General features: G+C 47.2%; 1 protein-coding gene across 1 annotated transcript in view; it reads left to right on the forward strand.

The window, feature by feature from the left end:
• The window catches only part of ABCF3 (general control non-repressible 3), a 77438-nt gene that overhangs the window by 29259 nt on the left and 30906 nt on the right, over positions 1–17273 (forward strand). Inside the window, exons 8-9 of the mRNA XM_086801270.1 lie at positions 5243–5389; positions 5504–5566. Of these exons, the coding sequence (XP_086657396.1) occupies positions 5243–5389; positions 5504–5566 (210 nt within the window). The remainder of the gene's footprint in view (positions 1–5242; positions 5390–5503; positions 5567–17273) is intronic.

Below are 17273 nucleotides of genomic sequence, written 5' to 3' on the forward strand. Positions count from 1 at the left end.
AAATCAGAGAGAGACTGAGGAGGGAGGCCTTCAGATTGCCAGTGCCCTGTTGCTTCTGGAGTGCCCTTGATCTTGGGCATCTGAATCCTACAGCTGAGCTGTGCAGTGTAAGCAAAGAAAGGGGCGTTGGGAGCCTCCTCACTGTCATAGGATCATGGCATGTCCACTCCCCTAGGTGGTCCCACTGGAGTTGCATGAGAGGGCGACCTTCCCAAATCCATAACCATCAGAATCTCTCTTTGGTCACCGTGGCCGGTGGAGGGTCTATGTGTCACGCATGCTCATGGAAACCAATTATCCTCATCCTCTGCAAGGTGCATCCATTGAAATCCTCCAAAGGGAGCTTTGCTTTCTCAAGTCTGCCTATGGTCCAATAGAGAATGTGAGTAAGGTGGAGTGCTCTTGAGTGCCATGGCCAAAGGTATGTCATGCCTAGTGATCAGTCCCAACCATTGCAGGGGGGGAGGGTACGGGATCGGCTCTAGCCGCCCCAAGGGGATGGAAGAGTCGATGTCAAGGCCAAGTCTGTCCCTACCCCGTATCCTAGTGAGGCTACTCTGTGGGTCTCCAGGGACAACTGCCTGGGGCACTTGTGAGAAGAGATCGGAAGAAATATGTGGCTATGGCTCTCACATGGGGGGGATCAGAAACAATAGCTCCCTCCTGGCCTCGCAACCTATGAATACCATCTCTCCTTCTGTGAGGGTTGGCTATCTCAAAGTAATCCCCTGTGACTCTGTCACCGGCTTGAGTCCAGAATGAAGCTCTGGCATGGTATCTTTAGTCCACCCTCCTCTCCTCAATGGATCTAATCTCCGTGCAGGCGGCAGCAAGCTGATTGTCAATCCGTGGGCTATCTGGGGAACTCTCGTGAAGCTGTTAAGAGGCCAGACCCCTTCTTGGACTCGTCTCTTGCTCCCGAAATCCCTCCAATCTGCTCTGGGCTGCCTCGTGCAAGAAACCGCTGATCTCCCCTAGGCCAACATCCAATGTGCACGCAACATGGCTTAAGGTAAAGTTCAATCCCTCCCATATCTGCTATATCTTGTTGTAGATATTTGGGTCCTAAATCCTAGAGCTCTCATGCTTGTCATGCCTTTAGGGGTCCCCTAGGGACAAAATAACTTGGGCATGATTTGAAAAAGTAGTGCTTGCCAAGATACCAATTATGCTCCCACGGTTGCAAGCCCACTCATCAACGTAAAACCTATCAAGTCTAGAGAGATCGGGGCCAGTGCTCCTCCTATTCGATCTCAAGAAGCTAAGGCTCCCAGGGCTGCGTCCAAACTCTGGAAGATGCCAAGGGTCCTGTCCCCTAAGTACTAGTATCATCTCCTCCCAGGCAGAGTATTGTGCTTCTGAGGTTGTGGCGATGCCTCCTCCAAGTTTGTCCTATGTTGCCTTTATCATGTTGAAGTCATCACCCATGCACCAAAAGTTGGCATGGGGAAGGGCTTGCCAGATTGTGATGCAAAAGAGGACTGTACCTGTAGCGTCGTTTGGGGCATAAACATTGAGGAAGCCAACGCTATCCTCTCCAATCAAAATGGTAACCCACTGTGCTCACTAGGGAACTATAACTCCTGAGCTTGTCTCACTGTCAGCAAAAGTTTCTCACTGACAGAAATACAAATGCCTCCCTGCGTCCATGAAGGGCCGAAGGATGGAGACCAGAAAGTATGACTCCTACCTTGTAAAATCTTCCCGCATCGGCGGGTGTGCCCCTCAGAGAGGTGATACTCCTGGCGGGAAAAAATGTCGATAGGTCTCCCCACTATGGCTCTCTAAAGCTCTCCTTGAAGGACGCCTCGTGTCTGAAAGCATTGAGGCTCTCCTAAACCCTGTATGTTCCATGAGACTATCCGCATATCAATCTCTGTGTGAGGTGGAACTAGCGGAATTGCCCTCCACCCGAAGAGTCTTGGGCGAGGGGTTAGACGGGGAATAATCACAATCCGTCTTGGAAACGAAGGCGCACCAAGTCGGCACGGATCCTGTCTTCCATGTGAAGCCACTCTATGTGAGTGCGAGAGTATGCATACTCTGGACTCCATCGATCACAATGGAGGTACATGTAAGAAGGGGAAGAGGTACTGCGAGAGAAGTACACACGAACACAAAAAGCAGCACCTCCAAGTTGGAGGCCACCATCTCCCCGTCCTGGTCTCTGTGGCCTGAGCCTCTAAGCTCCATCCTAGCCTATGGCCATAGATGGGTGAGTACGTTGGTGATGCGAAGACCGTGAAGATGATGAGAGAGCCCAACTGCCTGACCTTGGATGGCGGCAATCACTGACTTTGAGTCCCACTCCGTCCTTGGGGCTCTACTCAAAGGGAAAGAGAAGATCATTGTGCCATTCCCTGGTGTAGAGGGGGTTTGGAGTGGTGAAAAACCACACATATCCCAATAGGTGCTATTGTCTCCTCAAACATATCTGTCCCTTCCGCCACAAGACATTGGAAGAAGCTATAATCCAAAGGCTACCCTAAAATCCTGGGGACTCTAGCTGGAGAGTCCTCACCGAGGAGGTGGCGATGGTCATCTCAACCGGCTTAGAGAAATGGTGAATCAAGCGGCGAACGGAACTCGCCAGCTGCCTCCGCTCTCAGTCGGGGGCTGCTGGGGGGCGAGGGGAGTGCTCTGGAGAGGCGGAAGGGGGGGGTGCGGGCTTCGATGCGGAGGATGGGGCCGAAGGAACCGTTGTGGGTACAGATGGGGGCGAGGATGGAGGAGGAGGCGGAGGAGGAGGAGGAGGGGGTGGGGGAGGAGGCGGAGGGGGAGGGGCCGGAGAGGGGTGCTGGGAGAGATCCATCGGAGAGGAAGGCTTTTGGGAGAGGCTCACCGGGGGCTCAATGGGGTCTACTGGCCTCACTGGGCACTGAGAGTTAGGGATAAGCTCTCGATGAGGGTTTGGTCGCCAAATCAGAGGGGCCGGAGGGGCCTGCTCAGTGATTGGAGGGGGCCTGTAATGAACAGGTGGGTGCTGTGATAAATGCGCAAAACGATTCTCTGACAGTACAGAATCCTCCTGGGCTCTGCCAGCCTAGCGCGCACATCGACGGTGCTGAGCCCTGGTGGTCGGTTGATGGCCGGACTTAGGCAAACCGTCCACCACTCTTCGGAAGCTGTGTCGTCCACGTGGCCGGAACTTGGTGCTCCGTTGCTTGAGAATTTGCCTCTCTCTCGAGTCTCTACCCCTTGGTGAGGATTTGAACGGGATACCGCCCTGTGGGGGGAGGGGGGGGTGGTTATCCTAGCTGGACACCGAGGGCAAGCTCTTGCTAGATGGCCCATCTGCCTACAAATGAAACATTAGCTTGGAAGGCCTGAATACTCTACTCGTTGAAGGTTGGGGTCTCCCCGAAGGCATGGGATAGATATAACATGTCACTCTGCTTCATCAACCTTAGATTTATTGCTATCCATAGCTTAATTTCACAACAATTGTCGGCCTTTCCATCTATTTCAACCCTCACTTACCTTAGTGGCGACCCATTCACTTAAATTGGCAATTGCCTCTTCATTTATCAACCTCTTTTTCACTTAGCTTAATCTAGAATTAAGCTACCTGTTCCCAATCCTTACTTTAATATTTATAAGCTAATGTGTTCACGCACGTTTAAAAGAGGGGCACCAATGAGGCTGCCCTGTAAAAGATCTCTGAGTTGTCCGCGCGCAGGGCGGCTACCAACAATTTTGCAAACCGGGGTGGAGGACTGTAATGCTACAAGTCGTGGCGAGGATCTGAAGGTCTGCTTTGGAAAAGGATAAGCAAGAAACGGCGGCCACGGTCGGGGATGACGGAGCAGCTGCCATGAAGTCCTCTTGGGGGTGAAGATGAGAAAATACCGAGACTTGCCGAGATGAAGAATGCCCCGAAGATCCTGACAAATCAACTTGTGGGAAGAGGGAGAGGAGAGAGAAAAGGGGAACAGACATGGACTGAAGTCGGGAGAGTGGAGAGACAAAAAAGGGAGGGGGGAGGCGGAAAAGGGGGAAAGGGGGGAGGTGCAGAGGTGAGAGGGGGACGGGGGGCAGCAGAAAGACGAGGCAGGGGGGGCGGGGCAGACGTAGGGAGAAGGGAAGCAGGGCAGCGAAGTAAAAAGGGGAGGAGGGCAAGGCTGGCGAGGGGGGGGGGGCAACAGTGGCGGAAGGGGTGAGTTGCAGTGCGGGGGTTGGGGGTTGTGCAGACGACGAGCAGGTCGGAGGGGAGCTCAGAGGAGCGTGCACGTCGTGAACATAACGTGACACCTAATACTCTTTTTGACACAATTGGAAGTTATTACTAAATCTTTTGAAGTTCCAATTTGGTCCAGAACTTGACTGTAAGACCCATCTCATGTTCCTCATCATGTGCCCCTCTTGCCCATTTGCCCTGTTCTGCGATTGGCTATCTGTCTGGCTCCATTTTGTGAACTGGGGATCCATTCTTAGCTTCTCAAATGGTTTTCTCTTATGATGAGAACCTTACATGCGACGACATTGAATGATAACATGGTCTAGGGTAGGAATAGCTACAAGAGGGCTGATGCAGCTGCGTTGCAGCATTTGATAGGCAGCCATCTGCAGCCAGCCTAGTAGCATTTTTACTTTTAGAAACACTAACGAGGGTTGGTGCACAGTTTATCTGAATATTAGCTTGGAGGGTAAACTACTTGCTGCATATAAAGTGGGAGTTCTTCTGTGATTAGTTCATGCATTGTCCATGTATGACAGCATACTCATGTAAATCTGGAAGATTATCAAGAAAGCTAGTGGTCAAATTACAAGTCACTGGCTACGTGCTGTCGATATTCAAGAGCTGCTGTATGGCAGGTCTTCCTTTGATTAAGAAAAAAGCTAAAGCAGTACTGTCCTGTAGCATTCCCAATTTCGCAATTCTGTTTAACATCTATTTTGGGAAAAAAAATTCCATCTCTTCATGCACCCAAGCAATGATGCCTGTTGAAGTGGAATCCATAACTCTAAAGGTGAGAGCATAACGTTTTACTGCTAGCCTCTAGGGTACATTCTCATTTGGTATGCTAGCAGCCCAAATGATAATGATATCAATCTATTAATACTTATGCATGAGACCTGGTCACTTTGGTTTCGTTCTTGATGCAACGCATACGTGGTCTGGGTGATGTAAATACATGGGATTATTTTGTCTCAAAGTAGACAATTGCTTATCTTCTAAATTCTCCGATGGGTACACATGAACAATCTTTCTTCTTGCTATGTTTTGTGTGCCCTTTGGCAGGTAGTTACAGACATAATACATTTGCATGGACAAAAGCTGTTGACTTACAAAGGTGATTATGACACTTTTGAAAGAACAAGGTCAGAGCGTATTCGCAATCAACAAAAGGCTATTGAGGCAAATGAAAGGACAAGAGCACACATGCAGGTTCATTACAATCACGTTCTTAGGCAATCTTTACTATTCTTTCTTGCTATGTTTGTTTTATATCGAAGTTGAACCATAAAAACAAGGATTTATCTGTTTTCTACATTTTGTTAGGCGTTCATTGACAAATTTCGCTACAATGCTAAGAGAGCTTCACTCGTTCAATCAAGAATTAAGGTATTCATTTTGTGAGTACTAGCAAATTAATGAGCCTCATTACTTAACCTTTTCTTGAAAAAAAGCAAATAATGATTTCTATAAAATCAAATACATGCCTATTTTAATAGTGAAAATAAGCATTATGTTTAAAAGCTCTGTTAGTTTGTGCATGTTTTTCTTTTAAATTCTATTTTTTAGGGGGGGGGGGTGAGGCTCAGGTACCGCTTGAAAAAATTAGCGAAAAGTAAGAAAATTGTAGTTCGTAGCTTTTCCTCCCCTCCCCCCCTCTCCCTCTCCCTCTCCCTCTCCCTCCCCCCCTTCTCTCTCTCTCTCTCTCTCTCTCTCTCTCAACAATGCTCTCTCTCTCTCTCAACAATGCATCATTTTTTGGTCTCATAGACCTTTGGGTTTTTGCAGACATTAATATAATCTTTTTTGTGCATGATCCGGCTACCTAATGGAACTATTGTAAAACTTTTTAGTCCAGTTCATGCAAGCATGAAAACAGCATGCAATTTCATTTGCAGGCAAGCACATAAAGATGCTATGCAATGCAGCATTGGCATGAGCAATTTCCGTTCATGAAACCATATAAGACCAGGCGTTTCCAGGCAAGTATATGCGATACCAGACCCAGTGGAAAGCCAATCTTGAGGCGTTTCCGGGCATGTACACAAAGGCTGATCTCTCGAAGGCTTGCATCCAAGGCTCTTGCAGTTGAGCCTAAGCAAAAATCCAAACTCTCCCAGATCTCCTCTATCCTGCTACCATAGTTGTCAGGTACGATACTGTACGGCTCGTACGATACGATACCGTACGGAAAAATACGGTACAATATATATTTTTTTCTTATCGTAGTACGGTAAAATACGATCTTTTAAGAAAATACTTCAAACTTCGGTATTTTCAATTTCAAAGAGAAAACAAGCTGTCACATGAGACAAACCGAAATTCCATTAAAACAAGTTGAAAACATACATAGATGAATCATAGTGTATTGCCGCACTAACTTGCGCATGCTGCATGGCATGCACAAGATGGACTCAGCTAGAGAGGTATAGCTTATAAGTTACAACTAATGACCACTTGAAAGTTAAAACTCGCTTTTTGAGTTTTATTTGATAATAACTGTGTGTGAATGTGCATTATCGCTTGTAGGTCAATGTGGATGAGTTCAAGCTCACAAGTGACTCTCTCAAGAGTGTCCACAAGGAGGTAGACGAGGAGGAGGAGAGATTTGAAGGCTAAAGGAGTGTTAGGGTTAGGGTTTGGAGATGCTGCAAACAGGCGTGGAGAGCAACAGAGAGAACACGACTTCTTTGTATTCAGCTGATTAAAATGTGAAGTACAATAGCCACATAATAAGTGACCTAAAGAGATGTGTTCACATGTCCGGCCATAAAATGTGCCGGGTGGACCAAAACACCTATAATCTGCATATAAGTGAAACTAAGCTAAACTGGGGGAAAAAACCTTCACTAACTGAAGTAAAAAGTGCCCCAATAATCTACTGATGATCACTAGCACTCCTCTGGGTGCATACACAGCATAAAACCCAACAAACCCCCCTTGGAGTGATATGTGATCACTGTACATCATCCACCAAAAGGAAACAAATTCAAAGCAGTGCGGAATGCTTCGAATTTCGGACGTGGTAATGCCTTGGTGAAGATGTTTGCCACATTCTGATCTGTAGGACAGTAGATCAGACTGATATCTCCTGCCTGGAGTCTCTCCCGAACAAAATGATAGTGAATCTCAATGTGTTTCGTGCAAGCATGAAACACAGGATTCCTGGCCACAGCAATGGCACTCTGACTATCAGTATAGATAGGTGTAGGCTCCTCCACTAAAATATCCATATCAGTCATACAGCCACACACTCATCAGTAGTAGTGTAGGCTGCTCTGTACTCTGCCTCACAAGACGAAGTGGCCACTGTGGTCTGTTTCTTGCTTAGCCAAGAAATGCATGAAGAGCCAAGAAAGAAACAATTTCCACTAGTGGAATGTCTGGTATCAAAATCACCAGCCCAATCTGAATCACTGTAAGCGTATAACTGCATGTCACCCCCCTCAGGATAAAGCAATCCAAGAGACAAGGTACCCTGCAAATAACGGAATACACGCTTCACAGCTTGCCAATGTGACAACCGCGGGCTGTGCATGAATCTGCTCAACTGAGAGACTGCATACTGAATATCTGGCCTTGTATTACACAAGTAAATAAGGCACCCAACAGCCTGAGGATATGTAGTGGCATCAAAGGAAATACTGTCATCTTGTAGTGACAGTTTCATCCCATGCTCCATAGGAGTACTAATAGGCTTGCAATCCTGAAATTTAAACTTCTCCAGAAGTTTAGCAACATACCGTGATTGCAACAACCCAATGCCTTTGTTATCCTGCACAAACTGTATGCCCAAATAGTAGTGTACAAGCCCCAAGTCAGACATGTCAAATGTTTGTTGCAGTATCTCTTTAAAAGCTGCAATTTTGTCATCATTTGATCCCATGAGCAAGAGATCATCCACATAAAGACTGATGACCAGCAGATCTGTCTCTTCTTTCTTTACATACAGAGTGGCTTCTGATGGACTGTTCACAAATCCCTGTGAGTAGGAAAGCATCTATTTTTGCATACCAAGCTCGTGGAGCTTGTTTCAAACCATACAAAGCCTTTTTCAGCCTGCATACTTTCCCCTCATGACCATGTTCTGCAAAAACCATGGGCTGAAATACATAAACTTCCTCCTCGAGGTCCCCATGTAGGAATGCAGTCTTTATGTCCAACTGGTGAACAACCCAACCACGATGTGCAGCCAATGCAATGACACACCTAAGTGTCGACATACGGGATGTAGGAGCAAATGTCTCCTCATAATCAATGCCCTTCTTCTGTGCATAGCCCTTTGCAACTAGACGGGCTTTGTACCTGTCAATGGATCCATCTGGATGTCTTTTCAACTTATAGACCCATTTAGTACCAATTGCTTTCTTGCCTTTGGGCAGATCAACCAAATCCCATGTTTGATTCCTTTTAATAGAATCAAGCTCATCCCGCATGGCTTTGTTCCAATGCACATTATCTCGTGCGGCAACTGTGGCAGAAGGAGCTTTGGGAGCTTGTGCCGCTTGCCATTTGTGGTAATCCTTCTTACCATGCCCTATAATATGACAGAAAAAACATCTATTTTCTGACTGGTACTTCTTTTGCTCCTCTGGAGGAAGATAACCTCCAGTAATGCCTGCTTTAGCCTTTTCATCAGGGGTTTTCTTAGGTTCTTTATCCTTCTTACCCCCTGAACTGGAGCTAGTACTGCTGTCCTTAGCATCTTTATAAGATGCATTACCGTTCCCTGTCTGTGCAGCTGATTGCTGCTGCTGGGGTTTGGTACTGGACTGAGATGTCTGCTTGGGCTTGCCCCCGTTGAGCTTCATTTCTTCATTCTGAGCGAGAGTCAGAGCCCGGTCATATGTACTTGGTTCAAAGTTACGAACTGTGAACCGAATGTTGGAGTCCAATCCACGAATGAATTGCTCCATCTTGGCCTGCTCAGATAACCCTAACTGCTGTGCTAAAGTAATAACCTTACCGGAAAACTGAAGCACTGGGGATCCGTTCTGTCTGAGTCCATAGAACTCGTCTTTCAGACCGGTCATGTACTGGGGCGGGAGAAATCTGGTCTTCAGGTCATGGACAAAGATGTCCCAGTCAAAGGCTGTGACACCTGTGGCCTGGTCAGTATGAATACTAGACCAATGCTGCCACCAAGTGACTGCCTCACCAGTGAGATGGGGAGCTGCTAAGTGGACTTTGTCTTGTGGGTCTGTTATCTTAGCTAATGGAAAATGAGCATTAAAGTGATGAATAAATTGATTAACTGAAGAATGATCATACTTACCATCATACTTGCTGAAATTCGGTTGACTGCGAATGATGATGGTTGATGCTGTTGCGGGATGCTGGCTGGTGACACCTATGACTGGGGAGACTGAGGAGAGCTGTTGAGACCTCAAGTGTATGGCCTCCTTTTCCCGTTGGTGTTCGAGTAACATACGTTCTCGATCAAGCTCACGTTGGTGTTCCCGAGCGGTGAGTTCAGGCTGACGCCGGTCTTTGTCGATCCTGCGTTGGGCTTCCTCATAGTCCCGTCTTTCTTCTTTTTCTCTTCTCCTTCGGGCCTCGTCCTCTCTCCTTTGTTGTTCCATATGAAAGAAGAGGGAGATGTAGTCGGGTGCTGCTGGAGGTGTAGAAGGACGTGCTGCTACTGCCTCCAAGAGTTGGAGACGCTCCATGAGTAGCTGGTTCTGAGCTCTAAGAAGAGCTATGGTGTCTGCTGTAGGCGGAAGAACGAGGTCTTCTTCGGAGGAGACGTATTCCGGCTGATGAGTACTCTCTCCTGTAGACATGATGCTGAAGTCGGTGGTCGTGCCGGAACGCAATCTAACCATCCGAGGATGCCCCCACGCTAGGATACAGTGTGTGTGGACTATCTGAATCTGATACCAATGTGATATGCAGCGGAAGTCTTTGTATTGGTTGATCCTGTCACACAATATGCTCACACCGTCTTCTGTATCCTGAGTTTCGTGAGTTTAGCAATCCATTTCATTTACTTCAAACTTTAAAGAGATGAGAGAGAGATATGAACACTGTACACCAGATTGGGTCCAGAATTACCCACTGAAGGGCCCCCTATCCCGATAACGAGATAGTATTTGCTTTATTACTTTAGAGAGAATGACTTTGGACTGTAGATAAGCCAAACGCAAGATCTCGGAGGATCGGAGTATGGCTGATCTGTACACTGCTGTAGAAACACCTCGATGACTTGATCTCGAGCCTATGCACTCCTCCCCAAGGGCATGAGGAAGGGCTGCACACCTGAGGCTCAAAGAAGAAGAAGGTGGACTGTTCTACACAGTGTTAGAATGCTGAAAACACATATGAATGCTGAGTTACCTTCACCAGATGACTGCTGAATGTGTTGATGATGCATAGAAGGCTGGACACTGATGCAAACAACTGTTTCAAGGCTGGAAACTGCTGTAGACTGTTGCTTCAGGGCTGGAATCTGCTGTGGACAGAAACGCAGGTGTCTAGAGAGGGCTGTGGACTGAAACGCATGAGCAACAGAGGACTGTAGGTCTGCTGCTGTACGGCTGGAGCAAAACGCAGATGAACTGCTGTACGGCTGCACCAAAACGCAGGTATGAAGGCTGATTGCTGGCGTTAAACTATGATGAACTGTGGGCTGAATCTGGGGCATGAACTGATGCTGAATTCAGGGCTGAAAGAGGCTGAGGACAGGCACCTAGGGCTGGGCTGAAGCTATGGATCTCAAGGGGCTGGAGAAGAAAGCTTATGGGCACTAGGGCTGGATTAGTCTTAGGCTGAAAGCAAGAGAGAGGAGAGCTCTTAGCACAATGAAGACTGAATGAGCAAAAGAGGCTCTAGGCAAGCCTATTTATACTAACTGGAGGTTGGTCATTTAATAAAGTTAATATTTATAAATGCCCAATAATGCAAATAATGATAAATAAATACTAATAAATATGGGAAAAATACCAGATAAATCCCAATAAATTCCCTAAGGCTTTGGGGATGTTCTAAATGATGCACAGGCATATGAATGCATATTATGCAAGATGCAGAGTGCTTTCTGATGCAAACCCTAAGGCGTCTACTGACTCTACATGCATGAATGATTCTCTCCAAGTGGGTTAAGGGACTTGACTGACTGACTGACCCACTAAGGCTGAGGAATGACCTACGTAGCTCGTGCCTGACTTATCATGGACTGAGGATGTACAATGGGGTCACGGCGTACGACAAATATCATCCTACTGGGTTCTAAAACTGTACAAATGTTGCACTTCTGATGATGAGCCATCTTGTCACCATGCACTGAGTGCAGAGTGCATGTGATATTCCCTCCTGATTAGCTTGGCGGCAGGTTCATGGCTTCCAAGTAGTCCGCCAATAACTGGGGGTACTCCTGGAAGAACTCCTCGTCGAGCCATACGGCTTCGTGGGTGCCTCGATCTCGGAACTTCGTATAGAACTGACGAATCCGTCGACCGGAACCATGCTTCCATCGATGAAGAAGGATCTGTTCAGGCTCAATAACTTCTGCCTCGTCTACCACTTCTGGTTGCTGTTCATCTGAAACATCAAACACTTCTGGACCAACATATGGTTCTAGCCAAGAAACATGGAAAACATCATGCATTGTCCAACTGGCAGGCAACTTTAACTTCATTGAGACATCACTTATCTTCTTAACTATTGGAAAAGGGCCAAAACTTCGGAATGAAAGCTTGGGACAACGTTTGCCCACTTGTTTCAATCTCTGCTTCATGATACGCAAATAGACCCAATCCCCTTCCTTGAAGTGGACATCTCGTCTGGATTTATTTGCCTGTCTGCTATATGCTTCCTGAGCTTTGGTCAAGCGGTCCTTGACTGACTCAATGATCTCGGAAAATGCTTCCGTGGTTTTATTAGTCTCTAAAGATGGAGACACCATTCTCGTCAAAAGAGAAGAAAAACGGCGACCAAAGGCTGCTTCATATGGAGTCCGTCGGACACTGGATGAATGCGTGTCGTTCAAGATAGCTTGGACCAACGGAAGATAGTGCTCCCATTTGGACTGCTGGTCATGACAGTATGACTAGAGGACATCAAAGGCCAACTGATTATAAATTTCTGTCTGGCCATCTGTGTGGGGATGGAATGCACTAGACAACTGCAACTTAGTTCCAAAGTTTTCAAATAATGCCCTCCAGAAATGCGAGGTAAACTTGGAATCTCTGTCTGATGTTATGGTGCTAGGCAAACCACAAACTGGATACCAATGCTTGAGAAACAGACGGGCTACGTCCTCGGTTGTGGCCGTATGCTTGCATGGGATGAGCATGCAGAACTTGCTAAAGCGATCCACAATGGTAAAACACTGAGTGTTACGGGATCCAGTGGATGCTGGTAGAGGCCCTACAAAGTCCATAGATATGTCGATAAAAGGTCCGTCGGGGATAGGCAAAGGTTGAAGTAAACCTGCCTTCTTTGAATGGGGAACCTTGACTTTTTGACAAATCTTACAGGCTTGTACATGTGCATAGACATCACGCCTCATCTTTGGCCAATAAAAGGACCGTTCTAATTTCTCGAGGGTACTGTTGATACCCCTATGTCCTCCAACTAAGGAGTCATGGGCATCGTGGAGAAGAGCGGAACGCTTTTCTCGAGTAACACAGAGACGGTTCTTGTAGAACAACCAACCGTTCTGTACTGAATAGTGGCCAGGCTCAGAAGTGAGGGCCAAACTATACTGAGTACCAAACTCAGGGGAGTCGACATATTGGTCTTTCATACTATCCAAGTCCTTCCCCGTGATTTCGAGAATGGTAGCTTCTTGGACTGCCTGGATGCTGGACTTTCGACTAAGAGCATCTGCTACTGGGTTATGCTTACCAGGGATGTATTCAATCATACCTCCAAACTGTTGGAAGATTTGACTCCACTTGGCCTGTCGATCACTCCATTGGGCACTTGGCATAGTCTGAAGCCACTTAAGTGCTTGGTGGTCTGTTTTCACTGTGAAAGCCTGTCCGTAAAGAAAAGGCTTCCAATGTTTGAGCGCTGTGATCACACCCAAAAGCTCTTTGTCATATACCGAATAATTCTTTTCGGCGACATCCAACTTTCTGCTGTAATAAGCCACGGGTCTATTGTCCTGCTGGAGGACTGCACCTATGGCTACATTGCTGGCATCGGTGATGACCTCGAAAGGTTCGTCCCATGATGCTAACTTTAATACAGGTGCTTCTGAGGCAGCTTTCTGGAGTGCACGGAATGCATCAAGTGCCTTACCTGTAACTGAGACTTTCTGCTTGCGAGTCTTCACCCCCTTGAGCAAGTCGGTCAGAGGTGCTGCAAGGTTGGAAAACTGATGGACATGTGTGCTATAGGCGTGACAAAGACCTACGAATGAACGGATTTCTTGCGCGGTCTTACGAATATCCCAATCTAAGATCTCTTGAACCTTTGAGGGGTCCAGTCTAATCCCATCGGAACCGATGATGTAGCCCAAATACTGAACTTCCTTAACACCAAAGATAGACTTTTTGGCATTTATGTAGAGCTGATTATCTCGCAAAAGTTGCAAGACTTTCTCCACATCTTTCTCATGCGGCTCCGCAGTGGCTGAGAAGACTAGTATGTCATCAAGGAATATGAAAACACACTTCCCAATGTGGATTGCGAAAATCCTAGACATCATCTTATTGAACGTTGCGGGTGCATTTGTAAGCCCAAAAGGCATGACTACGAACTCGTAGTGACCACGCTCTGTCCTGAAAGCTGTTTTTGGAATGTCAGCTTCAAAAATGCGGACCTGATGGTAACCACTCTTGAGGTCGATCTTAGTGAAAAATTTAGCACCGTCTAAACGCTCCAAAATGTACTCTATCTTGGGCATAGGAAACTTGTTCTTGATAGTGAGTTTGTTTAATGCCCTGTAGTCTACACAAAGGCGTGCAGACGTGTCCTTCTTTTGGACAAATACGATAGGTGCAGTAAATGGGGAGGAAGAAGGCCGAATGAATCCGGCTCGGAGAAGCTCAGATAACTGCTTTTCCAACTCGCCCTCTAAAGTCTTGGAAAGACGATAGGGAAACCTGCTAGGAGGGTCTGATCCAGGGACTAAATCAATGTGATGGTCCTCAAGGCGAGAGGGTGGGAGACTGGGCGGGAGATCGTCCCTAAGCATAATTTCTTGGTGTCTGGATAGGAGGTCTGATAACTGAGGGACTCAAGATGTAATGGATGCTACTAATGAGGGAGGGGCTGTTTGAGCACGAACATAAAGGAGTGCTCCTTCTGCTCCCTTGCGGATAGCTCGTCTGGCCTGGAGATGTGAAATCAATGGGATGCCAAGAATGCTTCTATCCCCCCGAATCATGACAGGCTCAGGAAAACCTTTACAAATAGTAAAAGTGTCCTGTCCCCAATCGGGAATAGGCTCATACTGACGGAACCACTGAATTCCTAAGATCATGTCACACCCTAACAGAGGGGAGACGATGAAATCTCGTTGAAATGAGGCCTTCTGAACTTCAAAGGCAAACTGCTGTGCCTTTTGGGAAATGTGGGTGTGAAGACCAGGTGTAAACCCGTCCACATCCAGATGATATGGGACTAAAGTGCAGTTCAATTTATTAGCCAACTGGGGAGAGATGGCGTCTTGAGAACTACCCATATCGAAAAGGACTACAAACTGTCGGCCCTGGGCAGAGCCATAAGCTCGGATAAGGCTCTTCTGAGCAGCATCGCTCTCACCCTCCTGCTTAGCATCAAATACCACGAATGGCATAGGATGCATGGAAGGTAAAAGTTGAACTGCATTTGAGGTAGTAGGCGGGGCTGGAGGAGCTGGGGAAGCTGTGGCAACTGTGGCAGAAGGAGCTTTGGCAGCTTGTGCCGCTTGCCATTTGTGGCAATCCTTCTTACCATGCCCTATAATATGACAGAAAAAACATCTATTTTTTGACTGGTACTTCTTTTGCTCCTCTGGAGGAAGATAACCTCCAGTAATGCCTGCTTTAGCCTTTTCATCAGGGGTTTTCTTAGGTTCTTTATCCTTCTTACCCCCTGAACTGGAGCTAGTACTGCTGTCCTTCTTAGCATCTTTATAAGATGCGTTACCGTTCCCTGTCTGTGCAGCTGATTGCTGCTCTGCTGGGGTTTGGTACTGGACTGAGATGTCTGCTTGGGCTTGCCCCCGTTGAGCTTCATTTCTTCATTCTGAGCGAGAGTCAGAGCCCGGTCATATGTACTTGGTTCAAAGTTACGAACTGTGAACCGAATGTTGGAGTCCAATCCACGAATGAATTGCTCCATCTTGGCCTGCTCAGATAACCCTAACTGCTGTGCTAAAGTAATAACCTTACCGGAAAACTGAAGCACTGGGGATCCGTTCTGTCTGAGTCCATAGAACTCGTCTTTCAGACCGGTCATGTACTGGGGCGGGAGAAATCTGGTCTTCAGGTCATGGACAAAGATGTCCCAGTCAAAGGCTGTGACACCTGTGGCCTGGTCAGTATGAATACTAGACCAATGCTGCCACCAAGTGACTGCCTCACCAGTGAGATGGGGAGCTGCTAAGTGGACTTTGTCTTGTGGGTCTGTTATCTAAGCTAATGGAAAATGAGCATTAAAGTGGTGAATAAATTGATTAACTGAAGAATGATCATACTTACCATCATACTTGCTGAAATTCGGTTGACTGTGAATGATGATGGTTGATGCTGCTGCGGGATGCTGGCTGGTGACACCTATGACTGGGGAGACTGAGGAGAGCTGTTGAGACCTCAAGTGTATGGCCTCCTTTTCCCGTTGGTGTTCGAGTAACATACGTTCTCGATCAAGCTCACGTTGGTGTTCCCGAGCGGTGAGTTCAGGCTGACGCCGGTCTTTGTCGATCCTGCGTTGGGCTTCCTCATAGTCCCGTCTTTCTTCTTTTTCTCTTCTCCTTCGGGCCTCGTCCTCTCTCCTTTGTTGTTCCATATGAAAGAAGAGGGAGATGTAGTCGGGTGCTGCTGGAGGTGTAGAAGGACGTGCTGCTACTGCCTCCAAGAGTTGGAGACGCTCCATGAGTAGCTGGTTCTGAGCTCTAAGAAGAGCTATGGTGTCTGCTGTAGGCGGAAGAACGAGGTCTTCTTCGGAGGAGACGTATTCCGGCTGATGAGTACTCTCTCCTGTAGACATGATGCTGAAGTCGGTGGTCGTGCCGGAACGCAATCTAACCATCCGAGGATGCCCCCACGCTAGGATACAGTGTGTGTGGACTATCTGAATCTGATACCAATGTGATATGCAGCGGAAGTCTTTGTATTGGTTGATCCTGTCACACAATATGCTCACACCGTCTTCTGTATCCTGAGTTTCGTGAGTTTAGCAATCCATTTCATTTACTTCAAACTTTAAAGAGATGAGAGAGAGATATGAACACTGTACACCAGATTGGGTCCCGAATTACCCACTGAAGGGCCCCCTATCCCGATAACGAGATAGTATTTGCTTTATTACTTTAGAGAGAATGACTTTGGACTGTAGATAAGCCAAACGCAAGATCTCGGAGGATCGGAGTATGGCTGATCTGTACACTGCTGTAGAAACACCTCGATGACTTGATCTCGAGCCTATGCACTCCTCCCAAGGGCATGAGGAAGGGCTGCACACCTGAGGCTCAAAGAAGAAGAAGGTGGACTGTTCTACACAGTGTTAGAATGCTGAAAACACATATGAATGCTGAGTTACCTTCACCAGATGACTGCTGAATGTGTTGATGATGCATAGAAGGCTGGACACTGATGCAAACAACTGTTTCAAGGCTGGAAACTGCTGTAGACTGTTGCTTCAGGGCTGGAATCTGCTGTGGACAGAAACGCAGGTGTCTAGAGAGGGCTGTGGACTGAAACGCATGAGCAACAGAGGACTGTAGGTCTGCTGCTGTACGGCTGGAGCAAAACGCAGATGAACTGCTGTACGGCTGCACCAAAACGCAGGTATGAAGGCTGATTGCTGGCGTTAAACTATGATGAACTGTGGGCTGAATCTGGGGCATGAACTGATGCTGAATTCAGGGCTGAAAGAGGCTGAGGACAGGCACCTAGGGCTGGGCTGAAGCTATGGATCTCAAGGGGCTGGAGAAGAAAGCTTA

The sequence above is a fragment of the Cibotium barometz genome, chromosome 8 (genome assembly GCF_041138505.1).
Source record: "Cibotium barometz isolate CiBa-2024 chromosome 8, ASM4113850v1, whole genome shotgun sequence".
NCBI lineage: Eukaryota > Viridiplantae > Streptophyta > Polypodiopsida > Cyatheales > Cibotiaceae > Cibotium > Cibotium barometz.